At 32.1% G+C, this 15009-nt stretch overlaps 1 protein-coding gene across 1 annotated transcript in view; it reads left to right on the top strand.

Annotated features, from left to right (window-relative positions):
• Window positions 1-3912: 3912 nt before the first annotated feature.
• Window positions 3913-15009, top strand: part of LOC132719072 (diacylglycerol kinase iota-like) — a 129606-nt gene continuing 118509 nt past the window's right edge. The window contains 1 exon segment of the mRNA XM_060702812.1: window positions 3913-5105. Within this exon segment, the coding sequence (XP_060558795.1) occupies window positions 4030-5105 (1076 nt within the window). The 5' untranslated portion in view covers window positions 3913-4029.

Genomic DNA, 15009 nt, shown 5'->3' with positions numbered 1-15009 from the left:
GGTCTGCTTTATTTATATAATCAACAGTTGCTCATTTTGTCCTTTAATGTTCGGTAGTTTCTAGTGCAAAGTAATTTATTTGTAATTTTACCATTGGAATAGAAATTAGCATTTCCACAGGCATTGCACTATATGTGAAAACGTTAGAAGTAAGGAACATGTTTCTAAATGTTCTAATAATACCATCATTCACCGTTGTTCAGCGTGGTAGCCCACAGATGATTTAATGTTCAAGTCTATCAAAGAGCTCCACAAAATAGTAATTATCAGATTCTGAAGTTGCCACATCTGCCTAACAAGGTTTTTCAGTTGACAATTACTGGAGGAAAAGGACCCTAGGGATAGAGGATTAGTGAAGCTGTTCTTTGGGGATGCTCTTGTATTGAAACTTTGATGAAAAGTATTTTCGTTACTTTCTCTAAAGTAACGTAATGATCTGGTCTTTCAGTCAAAAATTTAAAAGCAGATTCTTTAGCTTTAACTTGAAGGGAAATACAATCATGATTAACCGTTTTGTATTTGATTTTTTGAAATGGACTTAACTGGCTTAATCAAAATTTAAATTGTTCATGTTTAGCTTGTCTGTTTCAAAGAAAAAGTCGTCAGGGTGTTTTTTTTGTGCATTCAAATGACTCAGTTTACCTAGCTATTATTGTAAAACGTTAAAGAACATTATGTGTCATTAATTTTAATTGTCATAATAACGGTGAGAAAAAGTGCAGCCTGACCGGGACTCGAATTCTTAACCTTGGAATACCATTCCAGGGCTATACCAACTGAGCTATCCAGTCGCTTACACATCTTCTCCTCTGAATAGTGAACAGTTCTGAAACATGTCAAGAAAGGAAATGTTGAAATAATTATTATTTGTTCTTTGAAGCATTCATTTTCAAAACTAGGTCAAAATGATAAATCGCACTTGCTGATTATGAAAAAATCAGATTGGCATGTGGATAAGTTGTATAATTATGTTATCATAGTGTCTTATGCAGACATTTTAACCATAGCACCTTTTATTGATTTAGGACTTATAGGGATAATATGAGATTTTCATTATGGTTACCTAAAAAAGCTCATTATCTTATCTGACTCTCATAGATGTTATTAAAAGGACAGAAGGATCAATATCGCATCCACCTGCCATTTATTATGGTCACCTGAAGGTCACAAGTACTAATTATTTAGTAGTACACTAATTAGTAACTGGACACAATATGCTTGGTAAATAATTACCCAAAAATAATCACCCGAGTCCAGATGCAGATGTTCTATAATGAACTATGAGTCCACATGTGCTATAATCAACTATATATGTGGCATTTAATATTTATGAAAACATAATTTTATGTTACCTTCTGAGAAGTCTTACGGGCAAAGAAGACGCAGGCTGGTATAAATTTAAGTCATATGAGCCGTGCCATGACAAAACCAACATTATGCATTTGCGACCAGCATGGATCCAGATCAGCCTGCGCATCCGCGCAGTCTGATCAGCAGGCTGCATCCGCGCAGTCTGATCAGGATCCATGCTGTTCGCTTACCAACTCTATTACAAGTAGAGAAATTGATAGCGAACAGCATGGATCCTGATCAGACTGAGCAGATATGCAGGCTGGTCTGGATCCATGCTGGTCGCAAACGCAAACGTTGGGATTGTCATGGTGTGGCTAATATTATGTCAATAAACGCTAAAAATAGCCCGCTTGCAGCAATTGAAGAGTAACCCTTACCAGCAGTGCCCACCAAGATCAGCCAGCACTTCCATGCCATCCGATGGTCAGCACTGTTCGCTATTCAGTCAGGACATACATATATTTTGAAAATTACGATGAATGGTTTTGTCCCGATTGAAATATGTACAAGTTTATCTAAAATATTTAAAATGGTATAAGGATGTCATTATAGTAGTTTAAATTAACAAAATAAAATTTTATCTGTCCTTGAAAAAATATGTCAACAAGTTTCTTTTTTTATCATAATTATGTTCAATTCATTGTAATGAACAGTTACTTTGATACAGTGAGTGGTATGTCTAGTATATATCACTGATATGAATAATATTTCACTGATAATATTAATGTTATTTTTATATTTGAATCCTTTAATTAAATTGATTCTTTGTTTAATACAATACTTTGCTGAATATTTAAATTTAAATCAAAACATTATTGTAATATATTGTACCACAAGTCATATTGCATGCTATATTAAAGTGTAACTTAATTTTCGTGATCCCACTGGAGATGTTTTCATTTATCTGTGAAACAAAACACCATTAATATTGTTATAGTCATTTTTAGATTATCACTTGATAATAAAACCCATGGCTGTAATTTGAATAGTATTACAGCCATTGTAAATATTACATGGCTTTTAAGGACATAATTTGTTTCCGATTTTATGTAGAAATGGTATACCCCTCGGTTTTATGCAGAAATTATAGACCTTCGGCTGTCCAAACAGCAGTTATATGAAATTTTTTTTTGGTGCCGAGACATAATTGGATATCATTGGATAATTGGTGAGCATTATACAGATAATTGAGGGAGTGAAGCAGTGTGGGTGGAAGATTGGGGGAGTGAAATGAATCACTAGTACAGGCACATTAATCTTGATTAAAAACAAGCTTTAATTTATCCATGATTGTTATATCTCAGAAAATCCCACCTTTTCTGGCGATTATAAAAAATACCGCCACCTGCACAGAAATCTATTAAAAGTTCCACTAGCAGTGTTTTATTTGAATATCAGAGTGATTTAAAGAAAACATTTGAGCTGCGTCACGACAAAACCAACATAGTGCGTTTGCGACCAGCATGGATCCAGACCAGCCTGCCCATGCTGTTCGCTTACAAACCCTATAACAAGGAGAGAAACTGATAGTGAACAGCATGGATCCTGATCAGACTGCGCGGCTGCGTTAGGAAATTTTGTTTCATTGCAAACATTACAAAAATATTTTATTCTACATTGAGTCTTGTAAAGATAAATATATTAACTTGTCAAATACATGAACCAAATGTGTCCCTATGCTCTAACTGCCTGATTTTTATTGGTCAGTTTGCCATCTGTGTTGTGTTATAAATTTGAAAATAAAACAATATTATTAAAGTAAATATAACTAGTTTTTGGAACGTCGGTGGTTCTACTAGGGTGTCCATAGACTTGTGCCTGAAATAATGTACAGAAGGGCAACTGAGGTCTTCCTCCACCACTAAAACTGGAAAGTGACCATATGACCTATAGTTTGTTGGTGCGATATTAAACCCAATAATGATAATAAAATTTAAAAAAATGTAAAAAATAGTAATACATCAGGGTTACAGCATTGTTTCCTGCTATAATGACAGTACTGGTTATTTTAAAAAAAGTTCATCGGTATATAGTAGAAAATTTAAATAAGCTATACGTTGTTTTTTTTGCAATGCACATTACTTAAAATAAATGATGTACATGTATAAAGCAAATATATTTTAAGCTAAAGATGGAAAATGTAACCTCAAATTGATGATTTGTGTTTACTTAATATAATAATTCTTGAAATGATATATACTGAAAATATGGAAAAAAAAGAAACATTAATAGCTGTCATGATTGTGTAAAAAAATCTGGAATTCTTTGCGGACAATTTATAATTTTGTGTTGAATGAAATGTATTCGGTTTTGTGTCTATTACTGTATTTAAAATAATGTTTTAAAAGTAAGCTGCTTTCAACTTGTCATTTTCAACATGTCTCTAAGTGGTTTTATCAATATTTTCTATAAATAAAGAGAAAATGTGCTATTAAATATGGAAGAAAAAACATGAGATAATTAAATTTCATATATAATGTATTTTTTCAATGATATATTTAGCGCCCCATCTGTTTCCATGTTCAGAGATACCTTACATAAAGGACTTTGCAATTGAAAACTATTAATATATACCATACCTGCGTTACAAAACATGAATCAAATCTCATTGACTATAATTCATGTGACTGGAATATCTTGCTGTCAAAGTTTATACGTACTACAGAGAAAATAGGAATGATGAATAGAATATTTAAGAAGTCTCGATCAGTCTCGCCGTCATTTGAAATACCGAAAATATGTTTACCTCGGCAATCTGAGTGCATTGATGATGGATATGACCTTGAAGTCGGTAAACTTTTGAAAGTGCCGAATGAATCTAGAGGACGTTCATCAAGCTTTGATTCAAGCTCTCTGCGCCAGGATTCCTTTACGAAGGAATTACTTAATGTTCCGACTAAGCAGGGTCGTAGATGTCACTCCTTTGATTCGGCATGCACTCTTCAGATGAGCCCTGCAACCTCGGATGAGAGTATATCAGAAACATCTCCGAGTAACTGGAGTCTGAAAGTACCGCAGTATAAAGGCAGACGATCCTCTTTGGATATTCCTAAACTATGCATTCACTGTATGCATTTGGAAGCTAAGGCTCAAGAGTGTGTTGAAAGAGAAAAAGCGTTAAAGATTTATCAGCCTGCAATTGGTGACGAAGATAGTGATGGATATTCATTCACATCTAGTACAAGTTACACATCAACCACGCAAGACTCACTTTCGGACCCATCAGGATTTTATTATCTTACTGACTCGGAGGACGAAGGTAACGAGTCTGATTGTGAGGATAGCTTCGATTCACCGGACTGTAAAATCGCTCATACGACCACACCATGTGAAAGTTTTCCGACTGTGTTCGACAGTAATAATAGCAGTATTAGTCCCGAGAAAAGAAGCATTCTTGACTTTCTAAATGGACATAACTTGCCGCACATAGACAGTAAAGATGAGGAAGACCTGGATGATTTAGTTGATGAACTTTCAGATGACGAAGATGAGAATGAAGATGATGAGGACTATATTAATGTAGTGACATTGACTGTACCAAATATAAAACAACAGCGGTCCTCCTCAATGGATGCATGTTTTATGAAAGATTTAAAAAAGCCCGCGGGACCAAAACAGGTACAAAGACAAAAATCGTTTGACAATGGCGATATGTTAGATGTTCCGATCCAAATACGATCAAGTTCAGTGGATGTTAATTTACCAACAGAGCAAGAATCATGTTACATTGCAATTCCACATTCTGATTCAAGGTAAGCATGCATTGTAATAAATTTTAATTTATAGAGAGAAACACACCCAAAAAACACAGTTTTGATGCTAATTTGTCAATAATGATACACAGTTTTGACCTTGCGGCTTTTATTAAAAAACTGGGGGAAAAAGTGACATCTTTTGTGTCATGAAATCTTTGTCTTTCCAACCTCATAGTGCATTGACACAAGATTGTGGTTGGAAAACTAAATACGCAATATTATGATGATGAATGGCAATTTTTGTTCAAGATCTAGTTTCAATTTAGAAATCTCAAGCTAATTTGGTCATAATTTGTAAATCAGATGAATATGGGAATAAATTTATATTCCTGAGAAATTACAAGCAATTTTTTTTTGCCCCTGGAGATCTACAATAATGACTTTTGCAGGATCTATTTCTCGATTCTAATGTACTGTTAGTATGATTTATTAATCCCTAATGTCGAAGTTTTATGTGAAATATTTTTAAACGATCTTGTTGATGAACTGTTATATATACTTGTATTCTTCAACCCATGGGAACAGGTTGTTAGATCGTACTGTATGGTTAATCAATTTTATAATTTATTGGTTCATTTTTCGTTGAGCAAGTTAGATTTTATATTATTGGCGCTTCAGGGATGCTGCTTACATTTTGTTTACTTTATAAATTTTTGCTGTATCTATGTATGGCATGATTTTTATTATGTAGTACTGTATGGTTAATCAATTTTATAAATTATTGGTTCATTTTTCATTGAGCAAGCTAGATTTTATATTATTGGCGCTTCAGGGATGCTTTGTACATTTTGTTTACTTTATAATTACCATATTTTTGGGTTTTTACCATATGGATTCTAATAAGCACATGGTTATTTGTCTTGATTAATTGAAGTTATGGGAGATCGTAATTTACATCTATTAATCTATGATCATACTAGATTTCAAGTTTAAGTCTTATAAAGGCTTTCAACCTCCATTGCAGTTTTAAGTCTCCTTCTTTGCTCTTTACTGTAAGATACCTTATTATTGAACTTGCTCTTTTGAGAATTGAACATTTTATTACAGTTAAGACGTCACTAGACAAGATGGCTTGTATAGCTGTTTCACAATATACTCTTGAGCAGTAACAATTTAGCTGCGGTTATTCAAATTATTAAATGTTGCGACTTTAAACATCTTGCAAAACAGTCCATCCTCATACCTTAGCTTTAATAAACCTGTATGTAAATAATAAACCTGTATGTTAATAATGTGTTAAAAGTTAAAAAAAGGATATGTTTTATCTACTGTAAGGAATGGGTGTTTGAGTAGATTGGCCAGTGTGCAGTTTGGTCTGAGTGATTCATAATTGTGGTTAGAAGTGTACTGATGGAGATGAAACACATTATTACAACTAAATCACAAATTTTACATATTTCCATGTATTTGAAAAAATGATAATTTGAAAAAGTAATAAATATATAATTACAGTACTGTATACATAACATTACTGTTTAATTGTAATACTTTAAGTATTCCAAAGTAAAATCATGTAAAAACATCATGTAACAGTTCTTTGACTATCAAGTAACAATGACACAGCTTCAAGGTTGTTAACTGCAGGTTTGACTGTATATATAATACCCTGGCAACTATGATCCCCGGATCTTGATGATCTATATTAGTTATGGACTAAATTAAAGGTACAGTCTATTCTGATCTTGGTCTACACTGGTCGCATTGGTAGACTCTGTTGCCCATCAGCAGCCTATTATTTAGTGTTAATTTAGTCTGTAACTTAGACATATAAAATATTAGGCATAAAACAAAGTAAAATGAAGTTATTTATGCACCCCAAGTCAATCTGATAGCATCCATTTATTCACCAAGTTTAGACACACAATTATAAAAAGTTTGAATTTTACCGGAAAGGAGAGAAAAAATTCCTCTCAAAATAATACAAATTTAGAAAATAAAGATTTTAATGGAAATTTTAGTGGAAGAGACTTAAATATTTATTGTAATCCTTAAATCACAAGGCAGAGTGATTGACAGAAAAATTGGAGAGGAGTGCCTTAGAGGAACATATGGGCAGTAATAAAGAGAACATTTGTAATAAAGTGGACAATTTTGTCTGTATTCCAGGAAATAGTGCTGTGTGAAATTACAATTTATTTGTCTGATTTCAAGATATTCTGTAACATGCTGTTTGCTGTATTTTTACAGCCTTAAGACTGGCATTCAATCTTGTAAATCACTTCAACTTTTGTCCTTTTAATGTCTGGATAACAGATTTATACTTGATAATGTCCGGGTTTTGATTTTATATGATTATACTTAAGTGTTAGCTGTTTATGTGTGTTGTATTTCCGTGGCCTCTGATCCTCAAGTCTGCACTTTTCACTATTCCGCCTTTACTGAATTTTTCTCTAAAAGTGATGAATGGATTTTTCCAGATTGAAAGATTGTCGAACATGTTTTTTTTGTATATTGTTATCAAGGTAATTAAGGAATAAGCTTTTGACTCACCAGTGCTCCTCTTGCATTTATGAGGCAAAGGAAGTCAATTCAGAGGACCAAAATGGTATGTGACTTAATAATGTGAGTTCTGACGGCAGCCAATTGTTTTGTTACAATTAAATGAAGGAATTTTAACATAAATTGTTGCAGAGAGCTGACAAAATTCCTGTGTAATATTCACAAAATAAGCCAATGATACACCAAAAATCTGACAATACACAAGTATTTAATTCTTATAAGTTCAGGAAATTTTTAGGTGTTTTTTTTCTAGGCATACAAACACAATATTGTACTAGGGGAAAAAGAAAGTCGGTAATTGGCTTAAGATTTTGTCAAGTATTGGGCTGTCAGTAATAAACTGAATTACTTTTATTAAGAAAATTGAACAGATCCCAACGGAAACATGGTGGAAATAATCTCCAAAAGATCTAATTATCTTCTGTTAAATTAGATTAAAGAATTACTCTGGGACTGAGAAAGTAACATGAGCATATGACCATATTGTTGTTTTTAAGTCTTACTGTCTTTGGAGGATGGACCACATTTTGTATTCTATAATTATATTGTTGATTTTTCACAGATGGTAAAATAACAAATTGATACAGCGAGACTATACAAAAATGAAATAAGCCATAATTTCTTCATGACATTCTCAGATTACAGATTAATAGTTCATATACTGAGAATGATATCTCAGATAGGCTATAAATATTTATGCTTTATGTCCGATAGACAAAATTTTAGCTTCAACATAGTGATACTGACTTTCCATGCTTGCATAATATTGCTGACTTTTCTATACTTGAATTACATGCTGACTTTTCTATGCTTAAACTACTTGCTGACTTTTCTATGCTTAAACTACTTGCTGACTTTTCTATGCTTAAACTACTTTCTGACTTTTCTATGCTTAAACTACTTGCTGACTTTTCTATGCTTAAATTACTTGCTGACATTTCTATGCTTTAATTACTTGCTGTCCTTTCTATACTTAAAGTACATGCTGCTATCACTTTTCTATGCTTAAACTACTTGCTGACCATGCTTACTTATGATGCTGACTGTCTGTGTTTAAATCATGAATTGACTTTCCATGCTTGACCTTTCTAAGCTTAAATCACATGCTTACTTTTCTATGCTGTAAGTACATGCTGACTTTTCTATGCTAAGATCAACATGCTGGCTTTTCTGTACTTTATATCACTGTGCAGACTTTACATCCATTTGGAACATTTCCTTGTTTAATATGATATCAAAAATGTTTATGATCGAGCATCAAACATTTTTAAGTCTGGCCACAGTGCTTAGAAAGTGCACAAAGGCCAAGACTGATGATCTGTACTTTAAGTTACCAGTTATATAACTAGATCAAAACATTTTTTTTCCAAGAAAATAAGGTTATTGTCACACAGGTACTTTATAATGATTATATGATAGTTATCTCTGTGAGAAGTGACGTTTGAGTCCATTGTCAGCCTATCTGAAACCTTCCAATCTTTTCTAGGTAGGTGGCAAAATAAACATGACATTTATGACAAGAAAATTATGACAGAGATATTGACAACGTAAATACAACAATGTCAAGAAAAAAGTACATTCTGCACTGCTGTCTTTGACATGATGTTGATTTATAAGCCAGTAAGTCAACAATGTTTGTTATTGTGTAAGCTGGCTTGTAGTTCAATGTTGTTGTGCAAAGATATCACTTAAATAACAACATACTGACAATTGACACCCTATCCTTTTGCATTAAACTGATTGTAGACACATTGACATGGTTAAGACACATTGACATGATTTGTTATCCAGTTATAGACACATTGACATGGTTAGTTATCCTGTAATAAACACATTGACATGGTTAGTTATCCATTTACAGACACATTGACATGGTAATTTAGCCAGTTTAATATACATTGACATGGTTAATTCTCCAGTTATAGACACATTGACATGATTATTTATCCAGTTACAGACACATTGACATGGTTAGCTATCCAATTATATACACATTGACAAGGTTAGTTATCCAGTTATAGACACATTGACATGGTTAGCTATCCAATTATATACACATTGACAAGGTTAGTTATCCAGTTATAGACACATTGACAAGGTTAGCTATCCAATTATATACACATTGACAAGGTTAGTTATCCAGTTATAGACACATTGACAAGGTTAGCTATCCAATTATATACACATTGACAAGGTTAGCTATCCAATTATATACACATTGACAAGGTTAGTTATCCAGTTATAGACACATTGACATGGTTAGCTATCCAATTATATACACATTGACAAGGTTAGCTATCCAATTATATACACATTGACAAGGTTAGTTATCCAATTATATACACATTGACAAGGTTAGTTATCCAGTTATAGACACATTGACATGGTTAGTTAGCCAGCTATAGACACAGTGACATGGTAAGTTATCCAGCTAGACATATTGACATGGTTAGTTATCCAGGTTTAGACATATTAACATGGTTAGATATCCAGTTAAAGACCCATTGACACAGTTAATTTATAATCCTGTTATAGACACATTGGCATCCTGTACGAAAAAGTCTGGGCAGAATGCAGACAGAATCTGTACAGACTTTATTTAGAAAACTCTGTACAGAGTCTGTACAGAAAAAAATCTGGTCAAATGAAACAAAGTTGAACCAGAATTCTATTAATAGATTTTAGCAATAAGGATAAAGAACGAAATCTGTACAGATTTTTTCTGAAATATTTAAATTAAGCCGATTATTTTCTGGGCAGAAAAAAATTTGGGCAGAAAAAAAAAATCTGGGCAGAAAAAAATCTGGGCTTCTTCATATTCTGTACAGAATTAACCCTGTCCATAGGAAATATCTGAAAGGGAATTCTGCACAGAAACAATTCTGTACAGAAAATATTCTGTACAGATTTTCGTTTTTTTTTTTTTGGCTAAAAACAAAATCAATTTTCCTTTTGAACATTTTTATATTTATTAATTTTAATTAACAATTTTTATTCATTTCTTTCCTGCAGTAGTCTTTCCAATGAGTAATAACCTTGTTGAGGGCGCTGTCATCAGGAATTGGCTTGTCTCTGTCTTTGCACCACACACACATCCTGACATAATCTAGAGTAAAAAAAAAAAGGAATTTGAATTATGTTCATTCTATTATTAAATGATATGCAAAATTTGTAAAATATTTCAATGTGTATATAAAACAGTTAAAATTGTATACCTATATACCTTAAGTTTTTTTTGCACCAAGTAGCATCAAAGTCACTGACTAATAAAACTGTTTACATATATCATCCCTGACCAAAGCTTGTGTTACAAATCTACACAGTCATGTAAATTGCAACATAACTTAAAATAGGAGAGATTTACAAGTGGCCAATATTCTAAAAATAGAATTGCTGATAAGCACTGACCAGACTAAGCAACCGTTGCTGGTTATACATTCTACACAATTTCCGGGAGTTTTGAATTGATTAATTAAAACTAAATGAATTGAATTATAGAATAGCAAAACCAAAAGCTAAACTAGTTATTGCATAATAGAGCAAGAAATTTAAAAAAAAAGATCTTGAGCTATTAACTGATCAAAAAGCAATTTATGAACTAATAATTTCACTGGCCCACCTTTGACCTCAGTGCATTAATTTTATACTCATTAGACCACAGTGGTCTGTCTCAAATCAGAGTAAATTTAACTAATATAGATAATTCATAGACAATAAACAGATGTATAAATAATTTCTTTTATCTATAGTGGAAGGTATAACCAAATAATTCAAAGAAAACATTGCAAAATCTTACCTCTGGTTTTGATTATAATTCCATCATAATTCCTCTTTGGCCCCTAAATCTGAGAATTTCAAGTCTCTGCATGATTGCTCTTCACAACAACTAACTTGTTTACTTATCATTAGAAAAATAAACTAAACAAAACATATTCATCTTTGCTAATGTTTTAATCTTTGCCAATGTGAAGACACTTTGTGTTATAAAACCTCATGTGGCAGTCTGAGAGATTTGAATTGACCAACAGGGGTTACATGGGGGTTACACTTGATATTACAGAATATCTATCTACTACTCTGAGATTAACTCAGAGTGAAATTCTGGCTAGAAAAGTAAATTCTGTCTCAAGATTTATCTAAGTGTTAAAATTCTGTGTGTCTATGTAAATTCTGTCTCAGTTTTTTTTCTAAGTATTGAAATTCTGTCTTGTAAAAATAACTAAGAGCAAAATATCTGTGTGAAAATTTTTCTGTACAGAAAAATTTTTGATTCTGTTTTATTCTGCACAGAAAATCACCTATTTCTTAGGCAGATTCTGTGTCCAATTCTGTGTCGGTGTCAACTCTGTACAGAAAAATGAAAATCTGCCTCTATAACAACCAGAGTTGGTACAGAGTCTGTACAGAATTGGCTCAGAATTTTCGTACAGGTTGGTTAGTTATCCAGTTATTATAAGACACATTAATTAGGTAAGTTATCCAGTTACATTATATTGCCTGTAGACACATTGACATGATAACTTATCCAGTTACATGATACCCCATCCCGTCACATTTAATTGACACTGTTCTAATACCAGTGAACTTTATGCCAAAAACACACATGCTAATTAGTAAAAAAAATGTTTAATATTGACAACTTGAGTCATTTTGTATGTTAATTTTAATGTTTCTGAGAAAGAAGATATTAAAAATTGGTAGTAAGATAAATACATTTTCGTTGTTGCAACATCATAACATTAGAAAGCTACATCGATTTTGCTACCATTTGTCTCTATATTATAATATATTGAATTTAGAGCTCAGAATCATAGTCATAAATCAAAAAGATTTTTATGATTGTTTCATTTTATTGGATTATTTTCACTTACTTGGATTTTACCAATTTATTTTTGACACTAATAATTATTTGTAAGCTATGAATTTGCTTTATTTGTTATCAAAAATGGTTTTTACGTAACATAATTTTGATATTGAAACATGTATTTGTTATGTTTCTAGGCTGAATAATTGCTTGCAAATTTTCAAAAATGGATTCAAATCATGGCCAGTCAATCATGCACATTTAGTGCTGAATCAGTTATAGAAATGAAGATTGCCAGTGATGTAACTGGATTATATTGTCAGTAATTGGTTAGATTGAATTATTACGTACATTGTTAGCTTGTCATTGATGTATGACTTGTGGACCATACTGATGTGTTTTTTTATTGTCAGTAATGTCTTAGGTTGATTATTGCAGAAGCTGGTCCAAGTTTCTCTGAGCATTTAATGGATGTTGCTTAAATAAAAAAAACAATGTGTTTGGTGTTTAGTAAAGTAAGTAATTGGTTTGTCAGTAATACACTTACAGCATATTTTCACACATTGTCAGTTATTTATGTCAGAATCTTTAATCTAATTGAATTTCCAAGAAGCATCATTTCATTCAGATGAAAAGCTCTGTATATCACAACATATTGCAATTGTTACTTATTCGATCTCAGTAAAAAACAAAAAAAAACAACAAAAACATCTAAAATTTCTACTTTTGTCAAGCAACAAATAAGAAAAGTTTTTAAACCATTAACAGAATAATTTCAATATACAGAAGTTACAGAAAACGAAGGAAACAGTTTGACTGAACACTTTAGTAAGATCACTTGTTAAAAGAGCCATAAATAGCTGTTTTCTAGTAGGGATAAAACTGTGCTTTACAGTAAATTGGGATATTATGGCTTGCGGACTGGCCTTGTCCATTTCTCCTGTCAGATTTTTGTGGCAAAATGATGATTAATGGTCTAAATTTACAACCAGAAATGAGGAGTTACATTAGAAGTTACATTAGGAATCAACACTTTTACCATGCACGGAATGGACATTTTGACAGCTTTATGGGAAACTGTCCTGATATATGCTTTTCTGAAAGTTGTTGCTTTTGCCACTGCTTCAATTTGATTTATAAGAGGGATAGTCTGTAGAATTGTGGACTGACTAATTGCTTCTGTTATGGCCTTTAATTTCAGACCACCTTTAATTACAGTTCTAAATGACCTTCCACTTAAGCTTGGTTCCTATTTGATAACTTACTGCACACTTTAATTCCATTGATGAATTCTAAATGCCTTATCTGGGACAATCCTTTTGAATATTAATAAATTTAGACAGAGTATTTGTGTTTCCATATTAGGATTCAAAGAAATTTTCTTTAATGGATTCTGATGGAAATCAATTAAGGTATTTAAAATTGATTTAAAATTGGAAACTATTTGCTTGACATATCAACCAATCAGGAGTCATAGATATAATTTATTTTCAATGGCAAATGAGATACCTTACCTAGAATTTATTTTCAATGGCTTATAATTGACTTAACATATGATGTATTGTCAATAGCTTTATGATGTATTGTCAATAGCTTATTAGTGACTTTCCTGGAACTTATTGACAATGGCTTATCAGTGACTTTTAACTACTAAGAGTTTATTGGTAGTGGCTAAAAAATTATTAGTGACCTTTCCTAGAATTAATTTGACAATGGCTTATTTAGGAGTCTTTACCATGAATTTATTGTCAATGCCTTATACATGTAATTGACTTTATATATTATTTATGGTCAATAGTTTATTTGTGACCTTTCCTAGAATTTATTGACAATGGCTTATCAGTGACTTTTCCTAGAGTTTATTGTCAATAGTTTATTAGTGACCTATCCTAGATTTTATTGACAATGGGTTATCAATGACCTTACATAGAGTTTGTTGTATTAATTGTCATTGTTTGTTTAACTAAGTGACCTTTCCTAGAATTTATTGACAATGGCGTAACAGGGACCTTATATACATTATGTTGTAAGATGATCAGATGTATGGATGTGCAGCCTGGCCTGACTCTGTACTAGTGGTATTTAAGGCAAGCAGGATAAAGTTTAATTGAAAACAAAAAGTTTGTTTTTTTATTCACTCATTGATCATTCCTGATGGTTAAAACTGAATTACAGGTTAACAATTCTATGTTAAATCAGATTAAGGTTATGCTAGTACTTTTCATTGATAAATTTAAGACAAATGAGTTTCCCAATCAATACAATTGAATGCTTGTTAATAAGTTGAATGAGACTATTTACACATGATGGAATTACAATATTTGTATACCAATTATTATAGATGTACAATGTAGTTTTAGAGTTCAATTACAGGTTACATGTGAAATTTCAAGGTTCTAATTACTCCATACAATTATCCATAATGGCTTTATTTTATCGATATTCATAATTTTATCAATTATACCAACTGTGATGATGATTGAGCGAATGCTAATCTATGCTGACTTTGTCACCTTCGTGCAGTTATCGGTTCACTCCTTATATGATTTAATAAGAGTTAACCTGTTACTGCATTAAGGTTACTTGTTCATTCCATGT

The sequence above is a fragment of the Ruditapes philippinarum genome, unplaced genomic scaffold (assembly GCF_026571515.1).
Source record: "Ruditapes philippinarum isolate M1 unplaced genomic scaffold, ASM2657151v2 ctg385_1_1_1_1, whole genome shotgun sequence".
Taxonomy (NCBI): domain Eukaryota; kingdom Metazoa; phylum Mollusca; class Bivalvia; order Venerida; family Veneridae; genus Ruditapes; species Ruditapes philippinarum.
This window is presented reverse-complemented; position numbering and strand designations above follow the sequence as displayed.